The sequence below is a fragment of the Pteronotus mesoamericanus genome, unplaced genomic scaffold (assembly GCF_021234165.1).
Source record: "Pteronotus mesoamericanus isolate MK-2021 breed Mesoamerican mustached bat unplaced genomic scaffold, CSHL_Meso_final contig_50, whole genome shotgun sequence".
Lineage (NCBI taxonomy): Eukaryota > Metazoa > Chordata > Mammalia > Chiroptera > Mormoopidae > Pteronotus > Pteronotus mesoamericanus.
This window is the reverse complement of record NW_026555186.1, coordinates 30,032,214-30,047,153: the sequence shown is the minus strand read 5'-3', so window position 1 is coordinate 30,047,153 and position 14,940 is coordinate 30,032,214. Positions and strand designations below refer to the sequence as shown.

The window sequence follows — 14,940 nt, the reverse complement described above, 5'->3', positions numbered from 1 at the left end:
TTTTCCTGACCATATTAAGTGTAATTATTTTAAAGTCTCTCTGATAACTCCGTTATCTGAAGTACCCATGGATCTATTTGTTTCTCTTTTTTTGTCTCTTTTCATGTTTTTAGCATGTATCTTAAGTTTTGATCAGATGCTGAATATTTAGGATAAAAACATTGTCGAGGCTCTAGATGATATATTTTTCCAAAGTGGTTTGTGTTTTTTCTGACAGGCAGATAAGAGTACTAGCAGATCATTTTGATCCTATTTAAGCTCAATTTTAGGCTTTTTAATGTCTTGTTTATTTCAAATTTTCTCATACTTTTAGAAAACATCCTTACTCTTCCGTCGTGGCCCTTCTGTGATTGTAACTGAAAGGCCAGGTTATTTACCACGGGTTCTCTACTTGAGAGATACTTGAATGCCATCTTCTTTTCACAGTTATGTGTGGTTGCTGAATTCTCTGTGCAGGTATTTAACATCCCTTCTACCTGCTGTTTTCTGCTGGATTTTCTGAATCTTGCCCTGTGAAAATATAGCCAACTGCTTGAGGGCATTTGTACACAGATTTTTATATACCATTTCCTTGGCATTTGCCCCTTCGGTTCTAGTCCCTTTGGTAGTCTTGAACTTCAACATTTGTCTCCTCAGTCTGTTTAAACTGTCATTTCTCCTTGGGCTCTGTTATTCCAAATGGCAGTTTGGGAAGTGCACTCAGGGAAACAACGCTGGTGTGAATAAGGAGCTCATTTTTTGTGTTCCGCATCTTTCCAGGATCTGGGCTCCGTAAGTCCAGCTCGTGTTGGTTGATCTCCAAGTGTCTTTAGAAAGTTATTTTCTGTGAAAGGTTGAAGTCTTTTAGAAGCTACAGCACCATGGGCAGATCTGGGAGTCCTTACATTGTATTCTAAATGCCACAGGTAGAATGATTCTTTATCTGTATGTATGTATGTATGTATGTATGTATCTGTGATCATGACTTTTCTCTATTATAAGCTCTCCAGAGGTACCTTATTTTTTATGCATTGTCTCTTCTGCCTAGAGTGCTTTTCTTCCCCCTCTCCCAACCCCATCCCACTATCTGCATGGCTAACATCCTCATTCGTAAATCTTTCAGATGTCTCTTTATTTAATCTACTATTACCATCTTATTTAAAATTGCCTCCTCCTTTCCTTTCTGCATTCTCTTCTTCCGTTCTATTTTCCCTTCTATCACCTCATGACTTATATTTTAGCTATTTAATAAGTTTGTTCAGTGTTTTTATTTATTAGAATAAAAACTCTGAGGGCAAGGATGCAAGGATTTTTCTGTTTTTGTTCTTTGGTTTGTCACAAATGCAAATGGAAACCAGATGAGAATAGTTACAGAATCTAAGGGAGGAGGGAATTGCAAGACGGAGGATTATTGGTCGATTGTATCAAATGTAGAGGAATAATGTAAAATTATTTAAGAGTTTTTTTGTATTGGGTATTTTAATTAGGAAGTTATTTGTTACCTTTGTAAGAGAAGTTTTAATAGAGGAGTAAGAGAGAAAAGAGGATTACTAAGGGTTGAGGAAGTGGTGATAGCAATTGTAGATCTAAATTATCTAAAATAATTGTAGATTATTTTAATTTTGTGAACAGCGTGGTAGGAAAAATTCATACATATTTACTTGGATAATTTGTGGTTCCTACTTTCAGAAGATTAATAGATGGATGGTTAGGTAGCTGGAGTTTTCTGTTTTATTTATAAGTGAATACTTTGTGCCAGAAACTAACAAGGTTCTCAGTATCATCAGGATGGTGCTAACTGAACTGAAAGTCACTAACCGTTCATGTTGTGCACACTATTTAACTGTGGAGGCCCACGTGGGAACATCTTTTATTTGAGTGGTACTCAAAGCAGGAAGAGGTGTGGTGCTCATGTTAGGTGTGCAGAATTTTTGGCAGAGCTTGAAAAAGGTCTAGCCCTCCTTAAAGATTTTGATGCATCCTTTTGGGGATGTATCTCTGATTGGGATTTGCTATTCCTTATCACTTTTTTCAATCCATCATTCCTGGATTTAAGTTTCGTGTATTGCTTTCTATGGTATACAAATTTGGGTGAGTGTTTTGAGGAAAAAGAAGGTAATTGTGTAGAGCACTGTACTCAGACTGATGGAGGGCCTTTTCAGATTTTCAGTCCATCATGGATATATACTTCAGTAAAGTACAACAAAAAATAAATTACTAAGAAAATGAAATGAAAAAAGCATGCAGAATACGAGCCCCAATTTTTCTTAAATTCAAAAGATGTAAAGTTATACTTTTGAATTGCTCTATCAGGTTTCTAACTCTACTTGCTCTCAGTTTCTGTACATAACTCCTCATGGATTGGTAACTAATGTTTGTGGATTGGTAATGGCTCTTGGACCAGACTTTTTCAGATCACACTTTGAGTGGCACTGATAGAGTGCATGATGCTGCAGTCTTAACATTTTCCTTAATACATTGTCTTTAAATGGGGTGGAAGGTCTTAAAGAGTTATGGATTATGGATTTTTTAAAAATGGCAATTTTTACCATCTAAAAGTCCTACTACCTTCTAAGCTCTTATATGTAACTGGTAAACTGTGCCTTTCGATTATAGTTATTGCTTTGTACTGGTGCTGAGATAGAGTGGCTTTCTGGTGACAATATGATTGTCTTTAACAGTCCAGTTACATATTTTTCTCTGTTCCTCGAAACTGTTAAAACAGGCATATTTTGAACATGAAGAGAAAGGTTATACCACTTAACACCACAAGATGTCACTTATGTAAAAATAAAGTTGGTATCCTAATACTTAAAGTTGGAAAGCTACAGGTAAGTAGGTAAGTGGAGAATTAGGAAGATAAAAAAACATACATATTTGAAACAACTATTGGTTTTTAGCAGAGGCAGTGAAAGTATTGCCAGTTCAGCATTAATTTGAGTCAACTTTTGATGTTTATCAAAGAGAATTTTTAAAATTGTAAGTTAATGCAATGACATGTTGATGGGCCATATTTGAATTAACATATAAGGGAGGTAGACTTAAAATGACTGAATACAAGTGAGCATATTGTGAGGATAAACTAGGCGTTATGGTATTAACTCTCTCAAATCTTTATTGTTTTGGTAATAAGCAAAGAGGAATTTGGGAAGAAATATTTAATTTACATCAGAATTGTTAATAGGCCTTTATAACATATCTGTGAGAACTTGAATATTATATCAGGTTGAAATAGTTCCTAGGATTTTTCTTCTCTCTTTTCTCTGAACCTCTCTGCCTGTGTGAAGACAAAAGATATTTACATTTTTTGTTGAAGACTATCTTCCCTGTTAAACACAAAGAGCAAAACCTTTGGCTATAATAGTGGGTTCCTATTCTCTTGTTTTTAGATTCAGAGAGCATGTAGGACCCAAAGGGGGTTGGGAAGAGGGCTCTGGCATCTCAAACTTAAAAGAAATAAACTAAGTTTCCATTAGGCAATGAATAAGATATAACTGGTTGTAGAGGTTGGGACTTCTTAAAAATTAACAGTTCATTATTCTCCATTGCTGACTTCTTTCTCCAGGTAACACTGATGCAGAAGAATGATGGAAAACTGTTGGGGAAAAGTAAAGAGGAGCAGGAATGAGAAAATGAATTTTCTTTCTGTTTTTTGACATGTATATGTGTGATCACATTTCTTTCTAGAAAATTAGTTCCTATCTAATTGTTTCAGTTTTAATCTTAAGTAAAGTTTTTAAGGATTTCTTTTAGCTTTTAGGTTTTTCATTTAAAAAAGTATACATGACCATTAAGTAAAGTAGGAAAATAACGAAAGAAGAGAAGAACCTCATATGTGGTAATACTAATTTTTCTCCTTTTTCAGTTACCTGTGCAATGTGAAAGAGTCTGAGAAGTTTTAAGAAAGGATACTAAGTTGATTACAGTGAACATTTATAGTAACTTAATAGTAATTGTATATCCTCAGATAAAATTTTTATATATTGCTGTTTCTACTGTTTATATATTTTCCAGCTGTATTTTTAATTAGAAAAAGTAAGCCTTGGTATTATTTTGTAGGGTTAAGACAAGAAATACATATTTAATTGTAAATAAGAATGCAGTTATTTAACATTGTCTATCATATTTCTAATTCTTATGAAAGTGATATATTTTAATAGTTGTAAATGTAAAATCTAAATATGGAATTTTTTTCTTTTGTATAGAAATGAAGATCTAAAGCAAATGTTGGAGAGCAACAAAGATTCTGCTAAATTGGATGCAATGAAACGGATTGTTGGGGTAAATAAAATAGATCATTTTAATTTTTGGAAAATGAACAGGTAGTGATTGTATTAAATATACATATTAAATAATATGTTAAATACCAAATTGAACATGCTATTTGCTTTTCAATATTGACTTAGAAATTTGTATCTAATGTGTTTTATAAGAAATATTGAAGTGTTAAAATTCAGAAACTTGAATTCTAATTCTGTCTTTTCTGTGTTTTGATTTCCTTGTCTGTTAATATCAAGATATTTCTGTTGTGAGATAAACAGCACTAATCATTTTGAAGACAAATAGATTATATTCAGCAATATTTTGACTTCCTACAAAGAGGGATACTAATTAGCTAACGAATGGATTTTTTTGTCATTTTATGACCTAAAAACTGTGAGCATGCTTTCTTTTGTGTTTTAAATTTCATTTGTACCAATAGAAATGTTTTATTCAACTTAGTAGCATAGAGCTGCTAATGAGTATTAGTAAACATAGGAGTATTGTCCAGATTTCACTTGCATTGCAAAATTCAAATAATTGGATAACATTAATAGAGGGGTTCCATTGTCAGAGAGCTAAAAATATAATACAATTCCTAATTGTTTTTAAAATCATTAATAAAATATTTTTGCAAATTGTGTTGCACTTGCTGTCTTTGTATTTGTTTTTTACATTCAGAGTGAAAAAAAACTGGCTTACTTTAGTGACTGTCTAATGCTAAATAATTCTAATTTTGGTTCAGTGGAATTAAGTTCACAAAACTTGTCTTTTCCATTACTACTATACTTTTTATCACCACCATTGCTGAGTTTTTATTTTCTACACATTTTTATATAAGGTCAAAATGTAATACATTGGTATAATTGCTCCAATAAACTCTGTTGTAATAAGGTCACAACACAACTGCCACCTTATGAGAGTTTGAAATCTCCTTTCTTAACATATCAAAGTCCAAATACCATTTATGATAGATGATTATGGATACCAGTATGTTCTGTTAAAAGATGAATTATGGAACCCAAATATAAAGCTCAAGGACTCACTATACCTATAAAAAACCTATACAGTACTTGATTCTTACATTCAGGTTTATGTTATTTGGTAATATAGGGGGATTGAAGAATCTTTTGTAAATTTTTCATTTGTTAATGTTATGCTGTATGTATAATAACATTTATGGGCAGGTAGTTCTTGCTTTGCATGGCAATGATATGTACAAATTTTATTATCATAGTTTACTTAACACAAGTCTCCCAGTCCACCAACAACATGGCTAAAATTTCAGTTGTTGTGATATATTAATGTAGTAATTGCATCTTTATAAACTTCACCACTAACTCGTCAGTCCACAACTCACTGTGTGGATAACAAATGTCCATCATGATCATTGAAAAGTTATGTCACTTTCAAAGTTTTTTAGTGATTGGTGACTGCATATTGGCCAGTTCATGCAAATAGCGAGTAGTTGTGTTTTCTCCTTGTTTCCCAGAGAGAAACCCACTTGATATTTTACAAAAGTGGAAAGAGGGATTTGGTCAACAAAGATGAAATGAAATTGCAGCAAAGAAATGAAAAGTGGTAACATTGGAAATACAAATCAGATAGACTGTAAATGAAGTTATACAGAAATAGCTGACTGTGGGGGTGGTCTTGCTGCCACTGGTCATGAGACTCTAAATATGTAGCTGGAGTAACTTAGTACAGGTCAGCTTTTCCATGTAAATGAGGGAACCGGTTGTGCTGAAAAAGATGAAGATACACCAGAGAAAGTGGTGCTGCCTAAAAACTTCACATTAAAGGAACTCTAGGAGATAATTTACAACATTGAAAGTACAAATGATAAAATGTTGAAAGGTGATCTAAATTTGAAAAGGAGTTTGGTAATTTACCAAGGTATAGAAAAGATTGCTCAGTATCTTAAGTTAAATGGTGAGAATAAGGCCAGCCCATTTAGTAAGTTAATGCTCCACGTTTCTGATGTTCTAAATTATAGTGTACTAAATAAATCTTAGTTTTGCAATTTTCACTTTTATATATATATTTATAACTGACAGAAGTAAAGTTTTAATGTTTTTACAAAATTTTTAGAAGTCAAAGATCATTTGTAACTTTTACAATTGATTACCCTATTGCTTTTTGGTTTTAGTTTGTATCGCTATAGGTTACAGTCTTATACTGCCATGTAAAGCAAGTACTTCTCTTAATTATTTCATTAATCTTTGGCTTATACTTCCTAAAAAGGTAAAGTATTTTACTAAATCTGAGGATACTATTGAGATTCCTAAATCTGAAAGTGTATTTTTTTATTCCTCTTTTAAGCTGATAAATACAAATCAGTGTTCTCATAATGTGGGCTACTTATCTATCATAAATGTAATTTAATTGTAAATAAATATGTCACAAAGAAATGGGGATATAACTAATATGCCTATTAGTTATAGACTCTCATTAGGAAGTTTGTATAAAGGTGAATTTTGAACTTGGTTTTTTAACTGTAGGAAAATGATAATTAAAAATTATTTTGTCACTTTGCATAATGACCTCAGGATGATCTATCCATGTGTTCACAAATGGCAGGATTTCTTTCTTTCTCATGGGTGACTATTACTCATATTATAATGAATTATAATGAATATGTGTGTGTGTATGTTTCTGTGTATATTACCTATCTGTAGCCATTCATCTCTTGAAAAGACATTTAGGTCATTTCTGTATGCTGCAGTGAATTTGGGAATACAGATATCTTTTTGAACTAGTGATTTTATTTCCTTAGGCTATATTCCCAGAAATGTAATTGCTGGATTCCTAGGAATATAATTGCTCAAAAGTATTGAGGAAGCTCCATACTTTTTCCATAGTGGCTGTACCAGTTCGCATTCCCATCAGCAATGCGCAAGGCTTCTCTTTTCTCCATATCCTCACCCATGCTTGTTCTCTCTCTCTTTTTTTTTTTTTTTTTTTTTTTATGAAAGCCATTCTCACAGGCCTGAGGTGACAACTCATGGATTTGATTGGCATTTCCCTGAGGATTAGTGATGTTCTCATGTACCTGTTGGCACTTTAAACTCACACAACGTTTTATCTCAATTATGTCTCAATAAACCTGGGAAAATTTTTATTATAAAGTGATATAAATATATATTTGTATATTTTCAAATAATATCGAGGTATAAAAAGTAAAAGTTTGATCCTCAGATAAATTTTAGAGTCAAATTGTCAAGTTCTGTTAAAAATTGTTTTTGAATTTTGACTGGGATGATATGGAATTTATATATTCCTTCTTTCCCTTTCTCCCTTTTTGGCTTTCAGTGGCATTATATTTATAGTTTATAATTTTCATCATAGAGCTCTTATGCATTCCTTGTTAGAGATATTCCTGTGTAATTTAAAATCTTGGTTACCATTATGAATGGTCCCCTTAATTATATTTTTAAAATTACTGCTGGTATATCAGAAAAGAAATAACTTTTGTGTGTTCTTGCTTTTGGCCTTCTCATTGGACTCTCTTCTTAGTTCTAATAGTTTTTGGGATCCTTGCTTGTATGTTCTGAATGGACGATTACATCATCTGGATATTATGAGAGATTTATATTTTATTTTCAAATATTTTTATGTCCTTTATTTTTCTTATCTCTGCATCTACAAAGCTCCAGTGTAATGACGAATAGTAGGGGTGGAGAAGGACATCACTATCTTGTTTCTGATTTTATTGGAAATATTTGTAATTTTGGTTACAATATATCCTGTAGATTTCAAGTAGATGTATTTCTGCGTGTTTATAGTTTTCTCCTTGTCCTCTGGGGAGGCTTTTGAGTAGACCTGAGCTAAATTTATAGAATGAGTTTTAATCCAGGCCATCTTGGCCTTTTCCGAGGTTGCAAAGATCCCCCCCAGCCCTGTCTTTAGCTTTTTTGTTTAGGTCTAGGATCCTTTTTGCGTTATTTTTTACGTATGGTACGAGGTAAGATGCAAGTTGGTTTTCTGTTTTTGTTTTTTTACACATACATAGCTTATTTTCCTCACACTATTTGTTATTAAAAGGCAGTCCTTTTCCCACTGAATTTCAGCCTTCAGTGAAATGTATGAGGGTCCATATCTGGACTCTCCGGCTTCATTGATCTTTATGGCTATTGTTTCATCAATAATTTACTCTTGATTTCTGTAATTTTAAAACAAATTACTATAAGTCTTCTACTTTTTAAAAAGATTGCTTTGTTTATACCCTATTATTTGCATTTCCATGTAAATTTTGAAATTAGCCTGTCAATTTTTGCAAAAAAACTTACTGGGATTTATACTGGAATTGTGTTGAATTGGTAGATCAATTTTGGGAGAGTTAACATTTTAACAGTATTTTGTCTTATGACATCATTATACTCTTTACTTGTTTAGGTCATCTTTAATTTCTGTCAACAATGTATTACAGTCTTTAGCATTAAGTTTTAAGCTCTGTAATTTTGCTAATACTTTCTCTAAATATTTTGTGCTTTTAAATGCTGTTAATGATATATTTTAATTTTCAGCTAGCAATTATTGTTTGCTACTTCCCCTCTTCATTAAATAGCTATAGTTATTTTGCTTGAAGTTTTTTTTGGTGAGGTATTGTACAGTCACTTGTTTACCTTTACCTTTGTCCAGTTTTTAATTTGACTTCTAGTTAGCACCTTATTTCTATGTGGAAGATTTTTAAATCAGAAAATTTCATGTGTATATATGAGTTTATGTGCATCATTTGAAAACATCTTTTGGCTGGAGGTAGTTTGTTGGAGGTTAGTCAACAGAGTCTTATATTGGCTTCAGAATTCCTGTATTTTCTTAAGGTAATTTTCAGTTTGTCTTTATAATTTGAGTTTCACGAGCCCTGCATATTGGGTTTTATCATGTCATACAATTAGGGTAGTTTTAAGGTATTTGCTTCATAGTAAACAACCATAAACATTTCTAAATTTTAATCTTCCAAAACTTTAAATGTTATATGATTGTTTTACCACATTACTGTCTAAAATATATAAAAATGCTGGCAGTGCACATCTGACTTCCTTTCACGCTGGTAGAGTCCTGTGATTCAACAGATAATTTTGTCAGCAACATCTACCAGTGAGAAACCATAATGATAGTAACAGTTCATTTTATTATCTTTCTTTGATAACATCTGAGACATTTAAAATTGGGGTGATATTTCCAGTGTTTCATATGTGATAATGTTTCATGTATGCCAAAGCATCCTGAGGGGAGAACAGCTACCTACTTAAAGATCTTATTATGGTCACTTATGCAGCCGGACTGAAGTTCAAACAAACACTCATTATTTTTCTTGTATTTCTGAAAAATATGTATTTAATGTTTATAGCACATGTCCATGTTTTATCTTGGCTTGGTGAAAATTGAATTAAGGTGAATATGAAATACATTGTTTCATATAATGAATTTGTAATACATTTTTAGCTAAAATATTGATCAGTTGATTATTCAGAGTCCTTGGAGGAATGGAATATTTTGGTGCATTGAAGTTTTTGATGTATTTTTGGATGCTGAAGGTCTTTCTCAAATTAGTTCACTTCTCTTTGTAGTTATGAGATAATAAGCAGCTGTGAATCTTTCTTTGATAAGATTTTAAAAATTCCTAGTGTTATTGATATATATTATGTCACAGGATATTTGGTTGGATATTATTGTTCCTCAAAGTAATTTCAAATTTCCACATATTTTGGTTCAATATTTAAGAAAAAACTAAAGCAAATGCAAGTGGTAACTTGTAAAAAAATTGGAGAAAGTCCATGTAAGAAGAAAAAACTAATAACATACATAATTATTATTGTTTTGAGTTAATGATTATAATAAACATTTTAGTCCGAATCTTTCTGGACATTGTTCATTCCTTTTTCTTTCTCCCTTCAACAAAAATGCTTTAGTTCTGCGTATACCTTAATAGATTCAACTTGTGGCTGATGTTGGCATCTTTTTTGTTGTTGTTCTTGGGTTGGAAATTGTTAAAGGGGCCAAGATTTTTATGCCATGTTGGTGTATATCAGAACCAGTTCCTAAAAGCAGGCCTGAGATTTTGCTAATGATATAATGTCTATAGAAACCCTTCATGGGTTTTCTGTCAGTTTTGCTCCAGTGTACTTTCTGGGATATAAATCAAGATTTGGTTAGTTCATTTTCTACTTCTTTGTTTACTTCTGGCTCTTGATACCTAAGTGTTGCAATTGGATCTGAATCTTCATAAGATCTTCCTTTCTTTCACCTGTGAATTAACCAGAATTTATTTATAAATTAAAATTTTTGAACTTTTTAGAAGAAACCATCTTTACTGTTGTGAAAAATGAAGCCAGTTAAAACTGTTAGGAAATAAAGCAGAGTTTCTTCTGTTTTTCTTCCTTAATTTTAAAAATTTAATGTAAATTTTTTTATTTACATTATTTAATATTTTAAAAAGGATATGAAGAACTTACAAAAATCGATCTATGTTATATACCACGTTAACAGAAGGAAGGGGAAAAACACATTATCATCTCCATTGATACAGAACAAGCATTTAACGAAATTCAGCTCTTTCATGATAAAACACTCAACAAACTAGGGCTGAAAGGAAACTATCTCCACATATTAAATGCCATTTATGAAAAACCCACAGCTAACATCATGCAATGGTAAAAGACTCAAAGCTTTTCCTGTCTTTCAATCAGGAACAAGACAAGGATGCCTGCTTTTGACACTTCTGTTCAACATAGTATTGGATATTTTAGCTAGGGTAGTTAAGCAAGAAAAAGAAATAAAAGACATCCAAATCAGAAAAGAAGAAGTAAAATTATCTTTGTTCACAGACAACCTGATTTTATATTTAGGAAACCCTAAAGATTCCACAAAAAAACCTTTTAGAACTAATACATGAATTTAGCAAAGTTGAAATGTGTCTAATCAATACGTAAAAATTAGTTGTGTCTCTACACTGACAGTAAACAGTTTGAAAGGAAATTAAGAAAACTGTCCCATTTACAATAACATCAAAAAGAATAAAATACCTAGGACTAAACTTAACCAAGGAGGCAAAAGACTTGTACCTTGAAAATTGCAAAATGTTGCTGAAAGAAATGAAAGAAGACAAATAAATGGAAAGACATCCTTTGTTCATGTATTGAAAGATTTAATGTTGTTAAGATGTCAGTACTCCCCAAATGATCTGTGTATTCCATGTAATTCCTATAGAAATCCCAGTGATTTTTTTGCAAAAACAGAAAAGTCTGTCTTAAAATTCATATAGACCCCGAGTAGCCAAAACAGTCATCCAAAGAAGGATAGAGTGAGAAGTCTCACAGTTTCTGATTTGAAAAGTTGTTACAAAGTTACAGTAATAAAAACAACATAGTACTAGCTTGAAGACAAATGTATACCTAATAGAGAGCCCAGGAAGAAAACCTCACGTATATGGCCAAATGATTTTCAGCAAGGGTGCAAGACCATTCAATGGGAAAGGGCGGTCCTTTCAACAAATGTACACGAAATAAGAGAACGGATTTAGACCCCTATCTTATTCCATATGTAAAGTCAAAATAAATCACAGACATAAATGTAAGAGCTAAAACTTTAAAGCTTGTAGAAGAAAACACAGGGCAGAAGCTTTGAGAGAGGAATAAAAATCATATAAAGATCTTTTAGCTGCAGCATTTTGTGGAACTTTTGTATTGCTCAGTAGATTTTGTAAAATACTCAAATAATATCACAGTTAAGGAAACAGTATGAAAAGAGTAGCTTGTGTTAGAGTATTTTAAAGCTGTCTTGTAGAAAGATCTTTTGAGAAATTACTACCTGGGATTATAATGCTTAAAATATCACATAGTAAAAAAAAAAAAATCACATAGTATTTATTAAACATTTGTCCTAAATTTATAAAATGAATACCTTCTGTCTTTTAAAATTTCTTTTCTTGGATATGGTTTGTAATTCATCAAGAATCCTTTTCAAAAAATGACCCTGTACTTAAAAACTTTATTTTGTGGCTACCAAAATCTAGACTTAAAATACAGTTTTAAGTCTATATATAGTTTATATAGTTTATAGAAAACCATATTCTGAGAATGAGAGCAAAGGAAGAATACAGGTAGACATAAAGCTGAAATAAATGGAAATAAAAGCACATTAGAAATCCAAATGAAAAGTGAATATTTAACAAACTCTATAGGAAATTAGGCTTGGATGCCATAATGAGTTAGGTGTTAGAGATGGCTCTAGCGAGGGAGGATGATTAGAACTTGATGATACTCTAGGTAGAAGGTTAGAACTCAGAAAAATAAAAAGAATTGGGTTGGGGGCATGATACAAGGGGGACCCCCCCCCAGAAAAACTGGACCTATTTTCTGGAGTGTGGGCCCCTTGTAGTACAGGCTTTCCCTGCTAGGCGAGTGTTCTAGGAACCCATCTGTATCAGTGTACCCATCGGTGTTATGAGAGGCTCTGCTCTGTTTCAGTGAATTTTTTTTTTTTTAAAGACTCAACGTGTTTGCCCATTTCATGATGGGTGATTTATGAGTGCACCTGCCCACACTGAGCTGAGTGTTCAGCAGTTTTTGACCAAAAACGGCATGAGCCCAGTGCCCCACTGTCCCTATTCACCCAATCTCGTCCCAAGCGACTTTTTTTTTCTTTGTTTCCCTGGATGAGAAAAATTCTCAAAGGAAAATGTTTTGCTGATGTGGAAGAGGGAAACAAAAAACAGCAGAAGCACTAAAAGCCATAAAAATTGACGAGTTCACAAACTGTTTTGAGCAGTGGGAAGAATATCTTGACGAGTGTATTGCATCAAGTGGAGAGTACTTTGAAGGTGACTGAAGTTTAAACATGTAAGACTAAATACACAATATTTTATAAATAAATTCCAGCACAGTCTTCGCCATGGTTTCCTGCTTCAAAAGTGCTTGAACAGAACCTGGCGCTCGACCCCACATCCCAGCCAGCTGTGCGGATCCATCCTTCTGCCACCTCCTCACAGCACCCTCAGATCGCCCCAGGGTTCCTGCCACTGCTACAGCGCTGTGAAGCCACCTGTCGTCCTCAGCTGCCCATCACGATGACCACGTCCACCTCACAGGTGTGCCAGAACTACCATCGGAACTCAGAGGCCGCTATCAGGTGCCAGATCAACCTGGAGTTCTACACTTCCTACATCTGCCTGTCCATGTCTTACTACTTTGCACTGATGTGGCTTCGAAGAACTTTGCCAAGTATTTTTTTCACCAGTTTAATGAGGAGAGGAAACATGCTGAGAACTGGTGAAGCTGCAGAACCAAGGAGGTGGCTGAATCTTCCTGCAGGATATCAAGAAACCAGAACGTGATGACTGGGGAGAATGGGCTGAATGCAGTGGAGCGTGCATTACAACTTGGAAAAAAGTGTGACTCGGTCACTATTGGACTTGCAGAAACTGGCCACTGAGAAAAATGACCTTCATTTGTGTGACTTCATTAGGACTCATACCTGGATGAGCAGGTGAAATCCACCAAAGAATTGGGTGACCACATAACCAACTTGTGCAAGTTGGGGGCCTCTCAGCCTGGCGTGGCAGGGTATCTCTTTGACAAGCACATTCTGGGGGATGGTAAAGAGAGCTAAGCATTAGGCTGCCTTCCCGCAGCTATGGGAGTGAATTCCCTGGTCACCAAAGCAGTACATGCATGTTGAAGTTAACCTTAACCTTTTCTATAACTTGTATGAATCATCCGCTTATGTCCTTCATTTGTACCCTTCCTTCAAATAAAGTACTTTGGTATCCCCCAAACTAAATAAATAAGTTCCAGGTTTTTTGGGGTCCTCCCTTATATGAACATGAGCATAGAGGAGCAAGAGAATATTCTAGTAGTGAGTAAGATCAGCTTACTTTGATAAAAGCATTGGTGTAGAACGGTAGTGGTTGATGAGCTTAATTAATGCAAACTGTGAAGGTATTTGAATATTAAGTGAAATAGTTTGACCTCTTAGGCAGTCAGGGGCTTTTGAAATCTTTGAGTCAGGCTTAACCTGTCAGTGATGTACGCTATTATTATGCGGAGGGGACTGGTGGGAAAGTCCTTGGGGGGCGACACCGACCTGTGCTAGGATAGTAGCAGTAAGGAGGGATGAACTTGAGTGTACTAAGAAATCGCACCAAATCCTAGTTATAAGAGTCCAAGATAATTCTGCGTTTTGGGCATAATTGTTTGATATGTTAGATATTACAGTTTTTGAGAAAATTGGTGGGAATAGGAAATTTTAGCAGAGTACCTTTTTATCATGAGAAATGAGTTTGGTTGTAGACACAGCAAGTTTGGGATGAGACAGCCATCTCATGTTGTCCAATGAGAGAAGTAGGACTAGGACTCAGAGTTCGGGCTGGAGTCTGTGGAATGGATCCCCATAGGGGTTAGAGTTAAGTCATGAGGGCAAATGAATTCTTAGGAGTTTCAGAGATTGTAGAATAGCCTAGCCTGAAAAGATGGTGGTGTACATAACTTCATTGGGCGGAGAAAGAGGACTTGGTGAAGGGAACTTTGAAAGCTAATGGCTGGAGAAGTCAGGGAACCTATGAAATAAAGCTAAGGAAAAAAGAGTTACTTTTGCTGAAAGTAGTGTTTATTCCACACATCCCCACCCCATTGCAGTACATCTTTAATGTAAGAACCTGGAACATAAAAACAGTACAGATATTTAAGAAGCACAACCCCC

General features: G+C 33.9%; 1 protein-coding gene across 1 annotated transcript in view; it reads left to right on the top strand.

Moving 5' to 3' along the window:
- The window catches only part of AP3B1 (adaptor related protein complex 3 subunit beta 1), a 254,416-nt gene that overhangs the window by 23,327 nt on the left and 216,149 nt on the right, over positions 1 to 14,940 (top strand). Inside the window, exon 2 of the mRNA XM_054578514.1 lies at positions 4,185 to 4,260. Within this exon, the coding sequence (XP_054434489.1) occupies positions 4,185 to 4,260 (76 nt within the window). The remainder of the gene's footprint in view (positions 1 to 4,184; positions 4,261 to 14,940) is intronic.